At 35.2% G+C, this 16,689-nt stretch overlaps 2 protein-coding genes across 8 annotated transcripts; both read left to right on the top strand.

Annotated features, from left to right (window-relative positions):
- Positions 1-6,108, top strand: LOC132064162 (uncharacterized). 5 transcript variants are annotated; one of them, XM_059457059.1, is made up of 12 exons: positions 1-444; positions 2,223-2,779; positions 2,860-2,949; positions 3,055-3,294; positions 3,809-4,030; positions 4,107-4,392; positions 4,475-4,788; positions 4,898-5,007; positions 5,095-5,201; positions 5,321-5,397; positions 5,487-5,580; positions 5,674-6,108. In XM_059457059.1, the coding sequence occupies exons 1-11, from the start codon at positions 225-227 to the stop codon at positions 5,577-5,579; spliced, it is 2,316 nt and encodes a 771-aa protein (XP_059313042.1). In that variant the 5' UTR covers positions 1-224; the 3' UTR covers position 5,580; positions 5,674-6,108. The 5 variants fall into 5 exon arrangements, with proteins under 5 accessions (XP_059313042.1, XP_059313043.1, XP_059313041.1 ...); XM_059457060.1 differs by having other exon boundaries at positions 2-444; positions 5,780-6,108; XM_059457058.1 differs by having other exon boundaries at positions 2-444; positions 5,733-6,108.
- A 5,680-nt stretch (positions 6,109-11,788) lies between these two features.
- LOC132062680 (ankyrin repeat-containing protein BDA1-like) lies at positions 11,789-14,939 on the top strand. 3 transcript variants are annotated; one of them, XM_059455214.1, is made up of 3 exons: positions 11,789-12,742; positions 13,291-13,533; positions 14,277-14,939. In XM_059455214.1, the coding sequence occupies exons 1-3, from the start codon at positions 12,170-12,172 to the stop codon at positions 14,649-14,651; spliced, it is 1,191 nt and encodes a 396-aa protein (XP_059311197.1). In that variant the 5' UTR covers positions 11,789-12,169; the 3' UTR covers positions 14,652-14,939. The 3 variants fall into 3 exon arrangements, with proteins under 3 accessions (XP_059311197.1, XP_059311195.1, XP_059311196.1); XM_059455212.1 differs by having other exon boundaries at positions 14,109-14,939; XM_059455213.1 differs by having other exon boundaries at positions 14,274-14,938.
- The last annotated feature ends 1,750 nt before the right edge of the window (positions 14,940-16,689 follow it).

Here is a 16,689-nt window from a genome sequence, read left to right as displayed (position 1 = left end):
TAACCAAAAAGAAAAAAACATCCTATATAATTCCCTTTTCTTTTGCCATATTTCCCTTTTACATATAAAGCAAATTAGGGTTCCCAAAATTCCCAATCCTACTTTCTCGGGTTGTATTCTCTCTCAATTTTCTACCACAATACAAATTCCTCAATCTTTCAGATCATTCTTAATTTCTTCCACGTACCAAAAAGATCCAATTTTTAGGCGAATTCTCCGAAACAATGCCTCCGAAAGGTGCAAGGAAGACACCGACAGGATCCGGATCGAAACGGGGCGGTCGGACAGCCCGAGGGACACCTAAGTCAAAGGAAAAACAACCGGTAGATGTACCGGATGAACTGGTAAAAGTTGAGGAGCAGAAGAATCAGAAGGTGGAGGTCAGACAAGAATTGAAACCGGAACAACCCGTGGAGCCTGAGAAACCGGTGAAATCTGACAAGAGTAAGTATATTACTAATTTCTTGTAAATTGGTGTTATATGTATGAGCTTTCTTGATTCAGACCAGATTGTTTGTATTATGCGTGTTGGCAATTATGGTAAATTTGAAATCTTGTTGCTTGATATACTGAAGATTTTTATGTTATTGGGTGTCTGTTCTGTTATAGTTATTCGAATTCTTGTTGCTTAATCACTATAAAGGATATTTTGGACTCTTTCTCTGTTATAGTAATTTGAATTATCGCTGTTTAATAAATTATAGAAAATATAGGGACAAAAAGACAGTTGCTTTTATGGATGTGAAATCTGTGGAGGACGGGGTGGTTTCTGGGAAGAGAAGTATTACTATTTTCTTGGAAATTTAGACTAGCTTGTTTTTGTCATACGTGTTGGCAATTATTCTCGACTATTATGGTAAATTTTCAAATTTGTTGCTTAATCAGGTTTAAAAAGTTAAGTGCTGAAGAATATTGCATTATTGGTGTGTCTCTTCTGTTATAGTTATTTGAATTCTTGCTGTTTAATCCATATAAAGAATATTTTGGACTCTCTTCTGTTATATAGTATTTTGGGTTTTTGCTGTTTAATAAATTATAGAAAACATAGTATTAAACAATATTGTAGTATAGGGACAAAAAGGCCGTTGCTTTTTCTTGTAAATTGGGTGTTATATGAACTTTCATGATGAATTTGCGGCTTGGAAATTTAGACTAGCTTGTTTGTATCATACCTGTTGGCAATTATTCTCGACTATTATGGTAAATTTTGAAATTTGTTGCTTAATCAGGTTTAAAAAGTTCAGTACTGAAGAATATTTGTATTACCGGTGTGTCTTTTCTGTTATAGTAATTTGAATTCATGCTGTTTAATCCATGTAAAGAATATTTTGGACTCTTTTCTGTTATATAGTAGTTTGAGTTTTCGCCGTTTAATAAATTATAGAAAATATAGTATTAAACATCATTGTAGTATAGGGACAAAAAGGCTGTTGCTATTACGGTTGCGGTTCTTATAATCTGTGTGAGATTTTGTTGGCTCAGACATTCGAATTAATAAACGAAGAATATGACCTGCTGAAAATTGGTTGATACATGTTTGTCCTAATTCGGAATTTCTGCTTTGGTATTGGTGATTATTGGTTAGAGCCCTTAGCAATATGAAGAAATCAATGAAATAGCAAACCAATGAATCATGATGATTAGCCATTTATGGCGATATTCATTCCCATAGCATGTCCTTTTTTTTCTTTTGGATAAGAAGTCCCTTAGCATCTCTTGTGTTGATTCTCTATTTTATTTTTCATTAATACATTTTGGAACTCCTTGCTGGGAAAATAGTCTATACCTTTTTAAGCTCTAGGTGCATACGGCACTATAGCAACCTGTGTCCACCTTTATGAGGGAAAGTTTTGGGATCAATTTGTAATTATAGAAAGTTATAGAGAAAGTGTAGCTTCAGGATTCATTCAGAATTCAGAGATGGATCAAACAGTTGTTTATTATTCAAGGAGAAAGATAAAGAACGGTTACACTGACGAGGGTAGTTATGTTCCGGTGACCTTAGAACAAGAATCTTTCCTTTGTAGTACTTCCCTTTCCAGGGTTGTAAACCTGTTTCGGAACATGTTTTCTTCATCAAGATTTTGATTTTATTTCTGTATATAGTTTCAAGTTGTTACAACTCACAAGACTTGCGATAAATCTGGTTACATGGGTCAAGGAGTTAGACCCTTCTATGTTCAGTTTTTTTACTGGCCTGGATGGCTATTTTTTGATGGCAGAGGACGATGTCAAAAACTCGGTTGATGAATACGAAAAAGACGAGCGATTAGATTTAGAGGATAATGATCCTGAATTTGAGCCCGAAGAGTATGGTGCTGTTGATTATGACGAGAGAGGATTTGAACATGAGGATGTTCAGGAAGAGGATTATGAAATAGAGGAAGATCCCCAAGAGGGAGATGATGGTGAGGAGGAGGAGGGTGATATGGTTGAAGAGGAAGTTGAAGATGTGCACGAGGAAATTGAGGGTGAGGAAGACAATGAGCATGCTGCAGGGGAGGAGCATGCTGAGAGGGTTGATGCAGCTGAAGATGAAGAACATCATGAAGTTGCTAAAGAAAGACTTAAGAGGAAGGAATTCGAAGTTTTTGTTGGTGGCTTGGACAAGGATGCTGTTGAGGATGATCTTAGGAAAGTTTTCAGTCAAGTTGGCGAGGTCACAGAAGTGAGACTCTTGATGAATCCTCTGACAAAGAAGAATAAAGGATTTGCATTCCTGCGTTTCGCAACAGTGGAACAAGCTAAACGAGCTTGTATTGAGCTGAAAAATCCAGTGGTATGCTCTTGATTCTGTAGTTATCAGGGTGCCTGATTCATTACTTGATAAAGCTTATTTCCTAACAACCCTACTTCCAGGTGAACGGCAAAAAATGTGGTGTTTCCCCTAGTCAAGACAGTGATACTCTATTCTTGGGTAACATATGCAAATCTTGGACAAAAGAAGCTGTAAGTAGACTCAAGCAAATTTATACGGTCATCAAACATCAACTTCTTAGGTTTGAAGAGCTGCCTGCTTAACTACTGTCTGATATATGTTTACTTTCACTCCAGTTAAAAGACAAGTTGAAGCATTATGGCGTTGATAATGTTGAGGATTTGACATTGGTTGAAGACACTAATACTGAAGGAATGAATCGGGGCTTTGCTTTTTTGGAGTTCTCGTCTCGCTCAGAGGCCATGGATGCTTTTAAACGTCTACAGAAGAGAGATATTGTGTTTGGAGTTGATAGGCCTGCAAAGGTTTCTTTTGCAGATTCATTCATTGACCCTGGAGATGAAATTATGGCACAGGTAAGCTATTCGGACCCATCTATCTGTTTTTGAAATGGACTGTGGCTCTGGCTAATTTTGCCTAATATTATCTCCCAAATGGAGTTGGTTACAGTTAGGTTATTGGAGGAGCTTAGTCATTTTGCAGTGGACTATGTGGTATTACCTTTTCTTGAATTTGTTACTGACGTAGTTTATCCTTTGATGGTTTGCTTCCTACCCCCTTATTTTAGTACCTTATGTTTCAACATGAAATAAAGATGGTGATGCTACTGATTGTATCTGCTAGTTCAGTTAGACTGGATAACTGTGTCCAGATTACTGTGTTCCAGTCCGAGGCTCTTTTATCTTTTTTGCTGTTGTTGGTTTTCTTGTTCGGGGTGGGTGGGTAGAGCCTCTAATGTAGAGGGTAGCTAAGTGAGTTCGATTTTTTTCTATCCATTAAGGTGCTCTTCTGATGACTTTGTAGCTTTATGCAGATCTTGCAGTGCAGCAATTCATTATTTGACAATCAATGGATTTTTATTGATTTCAGGTTAAAACAATTTTTATTGATGGTCTTTCTGCATCTTGGGATGAGGATCGTGTGCGAGATTTACTTAAAGAATATGGCAAGATTGAAAAAATTGAGCTAGCCCGTAATATGCCTTCAGCCAAGAGAAAGGATTTTGGATTTGTCTCCTTTGACACTCATGAAGCTGCAGTTATCTGTGTCAAAAGCATTAACAATGAAGAGTTGGGGGAAAGAGATAAGAAGGTCAGTTTTTTTGTCTTGAATCTCTTATGTGAACATGTCATTCTGGTGCGTGCCTGCTTATAGCTGTATATTCCAGGTTAAAGTTAGGGCCAGATTATCACGACCACTTCAGAGGGGAAGAGGCAGATATGGTGCACGTGATCTACGACCTCGACGTGGTCCCCCTGCTCCTTGGGGTCGTCCAGTCCCTCGCAGACTCCCTGTTCGTGGATCTAGAGTTAGTCCACGTGTCCCTCACCCTGCTGATCGTAGTTTCAAACGACCTGTCACAATGAGGGATAGGCGACCAGTTATGGCTGTGGCCCCTAGGGGCCGACCTGTGGCTCCACTATCCAGCAGGTCCTATGACAGGAGACCACCTGGTATGGGATCAGTTCTGAACTTTTGTTTTGCTCTGCTGCTTCCACTCTACTTTCTTTCTAGATGACTAAAACTGAAATGCAGTTCCCTCATATCCAAAGAGTAACTTCAAGCGGGAGTACGCACGACATGAGGAAATTCCTCCTCCTAGAAGCAGAGCTGCAGTGGACTATCCTAGATTTCCTTCCGACAGACGTGTCTCCTACAGGGATGACTATTCCTCTCGCAGCTCAGGATACTCTGATTTTCCGAGAGGTAGTGCTCGCACAACGACAAGGAGAGCTTATGTTGATGATGGTTATGAACAACGGTTTGAAAGGCCTCCTCCTTCTTATCGTGAGGGGCGAGGTAGGGAATATGACTCCATGTCAGGCTCCAAACGTCCATACAGTGCAATGGTATGTAGTCTCAGTCAGAATATCAGATATTACTGAATACCTTTGATTTTTGTAGGTTTCTTGATCTACATAAAGACGTAAGATCTAATTTAGTGTGTCCACATGTCAGGATGATGTTCCTCCCCGCTATGCTGAGGCAGGACCCCGCCCTTCTCGTTCTCGTTTGGATTATGAACTTGGTGGTGCTGGTGGCACACAATATGGGGATTACAGTGACAGGTGTGTTGTTTTTGCAATTGAGATGATAATTGTTGTTATCTCCCTTGCAGTTCTACTGTTATATACTGACTTCCTATTACTGAATAGCAGTAGGCTAGGGAGATCAAGTCTTGGATATAGTGGCAGCCGGGGTTCCCTTTCTGGTCAAGATTCTCATGGAATGTATAGCAGTCGTCAAGGAGGCTATGATGGAGGTGAGTTCTTAGTGTTCTTTGAAGTATCTGGTGCTCATGTGAATGTTTTTGGGTTACAGTAGGTGGTATTATAGGGTTGACTTTGGCTAGCTGTCTTAACTTCTTTTTGGGGTTTACAGGCTCCTATGATGGCAGTGATGTCAGTGGAATGTATTCATCCGGCTATGGTGGCGATTACGTGTCTCGTAGCAGTGATGTATACTTTATTTTGACGATTATTTGTCTGGAGCTTTTGTGTTGACTGCGGACCACACTATTTACGTTCTACTCTGTTGAAATTTTCAGGCTGCTGGTAGCTCTTACTCATCAGTCTATTCCAGTCGTAGCATGGGTGGTAGTGGTTATATGGGAAGTGGTGGTTCTGGATCTTATTACTAAGGTATGTCACATGTTTAAAGCTGTGTTTATTTCATGGCATTTTTCATTCTTGTGAACTATCTTACTGAGCTGGCTGTTCTTTCTCCCTGTTAAGTTATGGGGAAGGTGGAGTTAGGAAATTTATACGTGTGTTTCTTCTAATAAGAGCTGCAGTTGAAGATGAGGAGCATTCAGTCACCACAAATTCGTTTATGGTACAGATTTGAGTTGGACAAGAGATTGCAATTGGATATGTGTATCTGGAAGCTCCGTATGCAATGGGATCTCATTCGAAGAAGCTGGAGTTAAATCTATCATTTTAACCTCATTGTATAAATAGGGTAAAGAGTATCTCAGTTTTAGGTTGTATTGCTCCAGAATGTTGGATTTCTGCTGTTGGGAAAAGAGACATCTGCTCGTTTCCTGCTGTAAGGAAAATTGAGATTTCTAGAGTAAACAGACACTCTGGTGTTTAAACATGCAATATTTTCTTATGGCATCTCCGTGTAAGAATTTACTGGAATAATAGAGGAGGTGTGTTGCATGATTATTTCAAGAGCAAATGATTCATAAAAGTGCGAATTACCTATTATCCAGTTAAGATCCTCTTGGATATACTGCGTTGAGGGTCATTAGGATAATGTCTGACAGCATTGTATCCAGCGTTTGATCTTCTCCTCACAAAGTTAACCTTCTGGACTGCCACAGAATGCATAATATCAAAAAGAGTTTTGTTTATGTGATCAAAGGATCTGGTATCATATTTAGTTAACGGATTGACATGCATTCCGACATATAATCACTATTGCTTCTGAAGGTGTGAGATTATGATTGTAGTAAAGGGAAAATAAGCATTCGGTTAGATATGCTTGGCGGATTATGCATTGCAAAAGGAAGAAAGTCATTTATTTGTTAGTCAGTTGCTCGATTTACAAAACCAACACTTGTTCTTGAGCAGAAAGAAAGAAATTGATTTGTGATGTGTGTTCGTGAATCCCATAACTGTGAGTGCTCGCCTTCTTGGCACTTCTATTTTGTTGATGTAGTCCTCTGACTGTGAGATGCTATGAAGTTCTTATCATTGGGCATACATATGTTGTCTGGTGGTTCCATACCTCCCAGCTCTGGAACTTTTTTTTCGAAGCAAGGTTTTGAGTCATTGCTTATATGTGATGCCTATTGGCTCCCTAATGAGACTACTCTTTCAGTTGCTTTACATTTTGTGTGCACGAATCACATTACATTTAGTTCTGACAGCTTGAGCTGAAGTTGATTTTTATTGAGATAACTGAACCAGAGATGCATTAAGTTGGTCATTCTGATATCCTTGAGGACAAAGGCAATCTAAAGATTTGCAGTGTGCTGCTCTCGTTTGTTTGGTTCTTTCTTTACTAATGTGGTAGCTCCATTGCCAGTAGAAAGATTAACACTTGGAAAAGAAATGTAGTTAATCAAGTGTATCAGGATATAATTTTTACTATGATGTGGTAGTTTTAGAAGTGCCGCTGTTGAGGGAATGAGACAGTTCATGAATCTGCTAGCGCTTGTTCCTACTAGAATGTTAAAGTGCCCAAGTTTTATAACTTACTAGTTAATGTATTGGATGTTTGAGCTGCTTTCCTTTGCTTTTGTCCAATTGCCTTTGGTTAACTGAAGTTTGATGTTACAGTTGCAGGCTTGTTCCAGCTGGGCACTCCCCTTTTTGTTTTTGGTTGTTTATTTTATCTACGGAAAAGGCTCAAATATGCCATCCAATATCGAAAATGGCTCATTTATGCCACTCGTCAATAGTTTGGTTCATTTGTGCCATCGAACTATAGGAAATGACTCATTTATGCCATCGAACTATAGGAAATGGCTCATTTATGTCACTCATTAATAGTTTGACTTATTTATGCCATCGCCGTTATAAAATGACTCATTCATGCCATTTTTCATTAATGCCGATTTTATAATACCGTATATGACACGTGGCTCCAATTAGAGGTCTACGTCGTTTAATTAAATCAGTCCAATTTTAAATACCAAATTAATAAAAAAACTCAATCCATACACCTTATCCACCCACAACCATAATCTAGTTGGAGGTCACGTGTCATATATGGTATTGTAAAATCAGTTTTAATGAAAAATGGCATGAATGAGTCATTTTGGTAACGGGCGATGGCATAAATAAGTCAAACTATCATTGATGAGTATAAATGAAGTCATTTTCTATGGTTCAATGGCGTAAATGAGCCATTTCTTATAGTTCGATGGCAGACAAATGAGTCAAACTTATCGATGTGAATGACATAAATGTAATTTACGATGGTTGGATGGCATGCATTTGACCCTTTACCTTTTATCTATTTGGTAGCTCTAAAACATCATTCTTGTACAGTGTTTCTAAGAGTGAGCCTACCGTTGGATATACACACGCATTAAGGACAGCTTCTTGTAATCGGTAACATGACGGTAATTGTGAAAGCAAAAAAGTTGATTTTGCATTGCTACTTTTGTATCAACTTGTTTGAATGTTACTCGGATCAATTGGGGGCTCCCAAAATTTCGTAATTAGGAACCGACCTAGAAAAAAGATGCAGTTGTACTGTATTGCTCCTCTTTTCTTTTCAATCTTGACTGGACTTGGAAGTCTTGCCCGTATTTTGTTGGAAACAGAAGACCGCAACTCAATGACGTTTTTGTCGTCAATCAAGATCACGGTTCATGACCCCGCAATCTTACCCCTACTTATAAGTAGGGTGTCAAATGGGCGGGTTAATTGAAGTTGACCCAATTAAAATGGGTTGAGGTGAGTTGAAATTTAACTATCGATTTGCCCAAAGTTATTTGGTGAAATGGCATCGTATTGAAATGGGTTGGACGTACGATCCGTCCAACTTGATTCAGTTTTTTTGAAGGGTGCATTTTCTAGAAAAATAATTTTTGCGAAAAATAATTTTGGGGAAATATTTTTCGTGAAAAATATCAAACACACGATAAACTTATAAGATTCATGATACAAGAAAAATGTATACATAAAAATAAAAAAGAAGTAAATTTCAAGCAATAAAAAAATATAAGTAAATTTTAAAACGGGCTAGTATTGGGTTAAGTTAGAGATCACTTTAAAATTGGGTTAAGTTAGTATTGGGCTAGTATTGGTTAAGTTAGAGATCACTTTAAAATGAGTTATATTGGGTTAGATTAAAATTAGTTCAATATCAAATTATTTTGAGCCCAATTCATAAAATTTTGAGCGGGTATATTTGACACCCCAATTAATAAGTCACTTTCAGTCGAGCAAGAGATGATGGTTTGGATTTCAGAATACGTGCAAGGAATATTTTGACCTAAGAGGGCATACCAAGTCTAACTGACACAAAAAAAAAAAAAGGTGGAAAGAACATGAATGCCCCTTGAAAGGCCTTGTTGCTTTTTGTTGTCTTTTCACGTGAAAGGCTTTACTTTTTTTCCTTTGATAATTTATCCGGTGCAGTATTTTGTTGTTGTTGTTGTTGTTTTTTTTTTTTTTTTTTTTTGTTACTTTAACAGTTTATTAATTTCGTCCTTTCTTTTTGTCTTTTTGTTTCACTTTCTAAAATAAAGATAAATATACTAAGTAACTATTTTTAGACTAATAAAAATATAAAAAAATTTAATTAATTAGACTATAACAAGAAGTAATTAAGAAAAATACTAATAACTAATTTATTTATTAAAATCTAAATTAATAGAAAATATATTTTTATAATTCAATTTTTTTCTCCTTTTCTAATTTTATTCATTTATTTTAAAAAAAAAATCTTTATTTTCTGTTTTTTTTTCATAATCTAATTCTATGCACCTTTTGGCTTCTTATATATATATATAAGTAAATTTTACTCAAATTTCTCTTACGATACCCACAATTACGTATATCATATATCGAGAGGTATCATACAGGGACCGCGCTCATTCCTTCAAGAAAACATTTCTCTATGATACCCACATGGTATATCATATACTTAACGCGTTATCTGTGAGACCCATAGTTCATTCCTTTAAGAAAACATTCTCCTTCGTGATATCATACGCGTATCATTTACCGTACATACAGATCAATATAGACAGACAATTCATTCTTTCAAGAAAGACAGTCAAACCTCTGTGATACCAGCTAGGTATACATCATATACTGATACGGTATCATAGATGACAGATTCATTCCAACATTACTTAGTTCTCTATGATGCCCACTGTATATATCATATACTTACAGGGTATCATAGAGGTTTGATTCATTTCTTCAAGAAAAATACTCATTATTCCGCTATGATACCCACATGGTATATCATATACTGACATGGTACCATAGAAGACTGACAGTTCATTCCTTCAAGAAAGACACTCAAACATCTATGGTACCAGCTTGGTATATAGCATATACTAAGAGGGTATCATAGATTACAGATTCATTCCAACATTACTCTATGATGCCCACACAGTATATATAGACTGCTTTATTCATTCCAATATATATATATATATATATATATATATATATATATATATATATATATATATATATATATATATCATATACCGAGACGGTATCATGGAGAACTTCTTAAGTCTTGCCGTGTCGCAGTCTTTGTATAATACCATCAAGAGATCGGTATCATGAAGAATTGCTTCGGTCATTCAAAAGAGTTCTACATGATAATATCGTGGTATATACCATATACTCATATGGTATCATGAAGGAGGACTACCGTAGTCCTCAACGAAACGCCTTCTCCGCCTTTCCGTGATACAATCATGGGTATAAAAATATACCGAGATGGTATCATGGAGGACTCTTCTTTAGTCCTTCACATGTGTCAGCACCTTGCATGATACTATCATGGTATATACCATATATTGAGATGGTATCATGCAGGACTGTTGCAGTCCTTCAAAGAGACACTCTTTAACAGTCCTTCGTGATACCATCATGGTATATAATATATACTAAAATGGTATCATGAAGAACTGCTTCAGTCATTCAAAGAGAGTTCTTCTTGATACCATCATGCTATATGCATTTACTGAGATGGTATCATGAAAGACTGCTTTAGTCATTCAAAAAGAGTTCTTCGTGATACCATCATGATATATATGCACATGCTGAGATGGTATCATGAAAGACTGCTTTAGTCATTCAAAAAGAGTTCTTCGTGATACCATCATGATATATATGCACATCTTTGAGATGGTACCATGGAGGACTGCTTCATTCCTTCAAATGACATTCCTCAATCCTCCATGGTATACCACATGTTGAGAAAAAAGATAGAAAGAGAGTTTAAGCTTAATTTTACTATTTTCATTTTTATATCATTTTTAGCAAATTATTTTTTTTTAAAAACAAATTACAAAAAAAAAAAAGAAGTAATATTTTAGATTTAAGTTTTGTTTCATTTGCAAGAGAGGAAAAATTATAAAAATGTTTTTTTATAATTTGGGCTTTAAAAAATAAGCTAATAACTTTAGTATTTTTCTTAATTGTTTTTTGGTGTAATCTAATTATTTAATTTTTTTATATTTTTATTAGTCTAATAATAGTTAGCTAATATTTTTATATTTTATTTTTATTCTCAACAAGTAAAATAAAAAGCCAAAAAGAAAGGGAAAAAATAATATAAAAACAAAAGACAAAAAAAAACAAACAAACAAAGAAATATAATTCTCAATTCAAACATAAAAGACAAAGAAATAAAATCTGTTTATTTTGATTTTTTTTATTTTTTATCAAAAGCTAAGAATGGATAGTAGGCTATTTCATGCTTCACGAACAGGAAATTTAATTTAAATTGAAAGATAATATACTTGAATTGAGATAAAAGAATCCAAGATTTGAAAAAGTGGCTTAATAGAAAGTATGATTTAACTCTTGTTAACTGGGTTGTATTTGATTTGTTATTTGGAATAAAATATGAATTTGGTTGTATTTGATTTGTGATTTGGAATAAAATATGAATTTGGTTAAATGAGTTTGATAAGTTAAATAGTTATATTATTGAAATAATTGGCTTTAATGACATAGCATGCTAACTAGGAGAGAAGGAGGTTTATGAAAAGTTTAGTATATTTTGAGAAAATAGTGATAGTTAAGTGATTTTATTATCCTAAAAAAATAAAAGTGATAGCTGGAGGCAATTCTCCAAACTCGGGGGAATTGACTCTAGAAAAAAGATTCAGTTGTACTGTATTGCTCCTCTTTTCTTTTCAATCTTGACTGGACTTGGAAGTCTTGCCCGTAGTTAGGGGGGAACAGAAGACATCAACTCTAACTTTTTTCTCGTTAATGAAGATCACGATTCATGGCTCCGCAATCTTAAGTATATATACTAATAAGTCACTTTCTTTCAGTCAAGCAAGAGTTGATGGTTTGGATTTCAGAAAACGTGCACGGATATTTTGACTTAAGAGGGTATACCAAGTCTAACTGACAAAAAATAATACGTGGCTTGTTTGTCCCACCTTTTAGTACTATATATATATACACAGCTATATCATAGTAGCGAATAGAGCGAGCATTCGAGGCACTAATAAATTTTGAAAACAAGAATTGGGACTTGCTAGAACTTCATTTAGCAAAAGCTAGAATGGATAGTAAGCTATTTGATGCTTCACGAACAGGAAATGTTGCGGAGCTGATGGAGATATTAAGATCTGATCCTATTATCGTTCGTCCCGTTGGTTTGGCTGATGGTGATTCCCCGTTGCACCTCGCATGTTTGGGTGGCCACTTCAACTTTGTGAAAGAACTCCTCAAGTTGAGGAAAGAATTTGCAGGAGAGCTAAATCAAAACGGTTTTAGTTGCTTGCACATTGCTGCTGCCAACGGGGATCTGCTCATCGTGAAGGAGATTTTAAACATGGACATTGGGTTGTGCCTTGTTAAAGGAAGGGAGAGAAGGATTCCTCTTCACTATGCAATTATCAAAGGCAGAGTTGATGTCATCAAAGAATTGCGCTCTGCTAGTGTTGAATCCATTGAAGTTGTGACATCACGGGGAGAAACCGCGCTTCACCTTGCTGTTAAGAATGGTCAGTTTGAAGCACTTGAAGTGTTGATCAAGCACATCAACACGTTCAGTAAAACAGAGGTTTTTAACAAACAGGATGAGTTGGGAAATGGTGTCTTGCACCTTGCAGCCGCAAGGAAACAGCACGAGGTACCCACATATTATAGTATGCATGAACGAGCATGCTACAATTCTGATACATGAAAGAATCATTTCCTACTATGAGTAAAATAACTTCTATACCATTTCACACTGTCATTCCACCTAAAAGATAATCAAACGGAAATCCTTAGAGTATTTACTAGAACACTGAACACACTTAAGTATATTAGAGATGCAACCACTAGATCGAGTATATTAGAGAGCCCCCATTATTAGATAATAAATCTTTAGGTACGCAAATAATGCAATATAGAATATTATGGACCCAAACAAAACATTTGTGATAGTGAGGATTCTTATAGTTAACCCCAACTAGCTCGTGATTAAGACATAGTGTAGTAGTTGTTGTATGTTGCCTAAAAGACAATCACAATACATAATAAGTGAAATTGGTATCTGAAAAATAAAGCATATATAACCTGTTATATCATATTAAATTACACTAATGACAGTGTATATCTTACTATTACATGTATTGGGGTATTGGATGTCTGCATTTAATACAACTCAACAGTAAATGGTAATTATATTTTCAGGTGGTTGATCTTTTGCTGAATGGGAGCTTAGCAGCAAGTTGGGCAATTGGAGTGAATTCTTTGAACAAGATGGGTTTCACAGCCCTCGATGTATTTTCTCTTTCTCAAAGTGAAGCTGGCGATAGGGAAATTGAGGACATTCTTCGACGAGCTGGAGGCCTTAAGGCTGCAGATTTTGGAGGAATGCCAGCAACACCAATCATATATCCTCAAATTTGTGCATCAAACAGCCAACATGGAGTGGTAATGTCTTACTTATCTCTCAATTAACATACTCCCTTGTCTCTTGCTGGCTTAATTCTTTTTCATGGATCAAGTATATGAAACTTCGTTTTTATAAAGGGTGACAGTGAGATTTGACCACGGTCGGCATTAATCTCAAGCTTTTGTGGCGACAAAAGTTGCCACTGAAAGTATAATGATTTTGTGGTGATTATATATAGTTACCACTAAAAGTCATTCTTCAGTGGTAACCCACCTAAAATTTCTTTTGTGGAACTTTTTTCTTTTGGCATATTTGTTAACTTTTGTTGCGGGTTTAGTCGCTAATTTTTTTTTGGCTACCTCAACAAATAGTCATGACAAACATTCAGTCTCGGAAGTAATTGTTGTAACCTTAAGGCTCAGCTAAAAACATTTAATGGAGATTTTCTGCGAAGCGACTTTAGTCGCCAGTGAAGTCTGATTTCTTGGAAGAACCTATGTCTGCTCTATTATCATGTTGAATTGTGTATGACTATCTCACATCTAAAATCTTAATCAGCTATTAGAGAAAGTAGCACTGCTGATTTGTTTACTTAATAATTATGTCTCAACAGGTAATGCCTAGGCAAAAACTCAAGAGTGGGTGGTTTGTAGACTTCCTGAAGTATGACATGGATAGAGATGGCGCAGAATCTGTAAGAGAAGTACTGATTGTGGTCATGATGCTACTAGCTATGCTCACTTTTCAAGCTGCTATTAATCCTCCTGGCAACTTACAGCAGCAACAGCCCAATTACCAGATTGAAGCTGATCCCAACAAGAATACTAATGATAATGTTAATGTTGATCTCTTGATTCGATATTCGTCACACATATTCTTGTTTTTCAACTCGCTTGGGTTCTTTATCAGCCTTCATGTGTTTCACATCGTTACAAGGGCATTTCCCTTGAGATTTGAGTTGCTATTATCTGTTTTTGCACTTGTGATTACCTACATCAGTTGCCTACTGATCAAGCTGCCAAGATACTTCTGCTATTATCTTTGTGTGGGCATACCATTCTTGCTTGTCTTTGCTCTCAGCCTGTCACGCTTGGGAGATTTGCACCCAAGGAAATTTACAACAGCTACCCATCCTTCAATGGTTAACCAAGCTTGAAGAATTATTGAAATGTATTCTTAGAACTCATGTATTTCTCTGTAAATTCTTTCTGGAGAGTTTTAGGAATCACAATGTATCCAAGTATGTACAAGTATAACTGCAGATGCAAATCTAAGAAATATTTATAGTGAAAGTAGTAGGTGTACGTAGAACCCACACCCAACACTCTAGGCTCGCCTAGGTGTGTATAATTAAGGTTGTTTTCACAACATGCCAAATTACATAGACATATAAAAGCATGGTGCATAAGAGCCCGTAGGGCCAAATGAATATCTTGAAAGAATAGTAATTTGTGTTTGATTAAATTATTTTGCTAAATGTCTTTGCTGATAATATGTGCTTCAAACTTTTTAATTGTTCAAATTACGAAAAGAAGATACAAAGGTAAGTTGTCACCTATTTATCACTTAACATAAATAAGTACTCCTATTTGATAAGATATGAGCATCATTAGATATTGATATTATTTAATTAGACAAAAGAGCCTGCAGCATATTATGATCTCTAATATTTAATTTAGTTAATAACTCTTAAATTTGACTTTTAATGAAATAGCTTACCAAATAACTATAGAAGCAAATGTAAACAAAAAAAGAAGAAAAATCTTGTTAAAAAATGTTACTGACTCTTATAGTAATGATGTTAAAGAAAATATATCAAAATATGCATTGAATACTGTGATTTGTTGAATAAAAAAACAAAACAACATTTTATTTATATTTTTAAATACTCTTACTTCGAACATTTCTCTCACTTACTATTGATATAACTTAGATAACTTTTTCAAAAAGAATAAAATAAAAAATAATAATACACACACACACATAGATAAAAAACAATATGAAAATTTAACGAATAATTATGAAAACTAAAAAGTTACCGTGCTAATTAGCTTGATAATTATGAACTTTTGACGTAAGTGTTCTTGTACTAAAAATAAATCAAAAACACTTATTTTAGCGGTTTTTTTTCATCTTCTACTTAGAAGTTGAAAGATAACTTCTATTACTAAACACTTATTTTTTTCACCAAAAATTTGACTAAACATTTTTATTTATCTCAAAAAGGTAATAAAGAAATTACACGGTTTTCCCTTTAAATGGGCTGGTCTTTAATTTTTCCCTTCGAATTGAATTCATGCTCGCGAAAATGGACTGGCCTAGTAGGGCATCACTTGTGAGATACTCCCACCGGATAAAAAAGAGTGTCCACTTAGCTATTTATACACCCTTTAAGAAAATATTAAATCCTAAACAAAAAATAGGTAATTTGATTAAACTGTTCCTAATTAAATATGTATTGAGATTTGATCACATACCACTTAATAGGGGGCAAATATGGAAAAATAAGATTAATTCTTTCTTGATTTGATAAGTGAATACTTTTTTTGACTAAAAAAAAAAAGCAAGTGAACACTCTTTTTGATCTGAAGAAAATATTATAATGCAAAAATATAAACTTATGATTCGCGAAAAAGTTGTTTGTTTTGAGGGACAATCATTAAAGACCAGCACAAAATAGGACAAAAGTGCAAAGACCCAAAGGTAATTATTTTTTAAAAAGTAAGCTCTTTTAACCTATGAAATGCCTAATCAAACAAGCTAAGTGTACTTACTAAGCTTTGATAAGATACTACTTAGATTACTACTGCAGCCAAACCTCTGGCAGCGTTTGTTGGGCTGCTATAATAAGGTGCTGTTATGTGTGTAAATTGACATTTGATGTTTGGATCTCATTTAACTATTATAAATAAAAGTACGCAAACAATTATTTTTCCGTACTTTTTATGTTATAAACGAAAACGATATACTTGTTAGTTTTAAAATTTCAATTGATTCTTATATCTCATTGATTAAAAATTGAAAAGATCAATAAATTACTAATAAATTCATAACTAGTTATACCATACCAATAAAGAATTAAAATCTAAAGAACATATGAATTTAAAATTGATTGAGAATTTAAATATTACAATGACGTAAGAATTCTGCAAATGTAGGTTGTTTCGTAAGTTTCAGTCTCTTAGTGATGATAT

Source organism: Lycium ferocissimum, chromosome 7 (assembly GCF_029784015.1).
Source record: "Lycium ferocissimum isolate CSIRO_LF1 chromosome 7, AGI_CSIRO_Lferr_CH_V1, whole genome shotgun sequence".
NCBI classification, from domain to species: Eukaryota; Viridiplantae; Streptophyta; class Magnoliopsida; order Solanales; family Solanaceae; genus Lycium; species Lycium ferocissimum.
The sequence above is the reverse complement of the archived record's forward strand: the minus strand, read 5'-3'. Positions and strand labels throughout refer to the sequence as shown.

Bases quoted from the DNA above. Each gene is read 5' to 3' on its own strand.
- LOC132064162 (XM_059457059.1), top strand. From the start codon at position 225: ATGCCTCCGAAAGGTGCAAGGAAGACACCGACAGGATCCGGATCGAAA. The intron at 4,031-4,106 runs GTCAGTTTTTTT...TGTATATTCCAG, and splicing joins TGGGGGAAAGAGATAAGAAG to GTTAAAGTTAGGGCCAGATT. The intron at 4,393-4,474 runs GTATGGGATCAG...ACTGAAATGCAG, and splicing joins CTATGACAGGAGACCACCTG to TTCCCTCATATCCAAAGAGT.
- LOC132062680 (XM_059455212.1), top strand. From the start codon at position 12,170: ATGGATAGTAAGCTATTTGATGCTTCACGAACAGGAAATGTTGCGGAG. The intron at 12,743-13,290 runs GTACCCACATAT...TTATATTTTCAG, and splicing joins CCGCAAGGAAACAGCACGAG to GTGGTTGATCTTTTGCTGAA. The intron at 13,534-14,108 runs GTAATGTCTTAC...ATGTCTCAACAG, and splicing joins CAAACAGCCAACATGGAGTG to GTAATGCCTAGGCAAAAACT.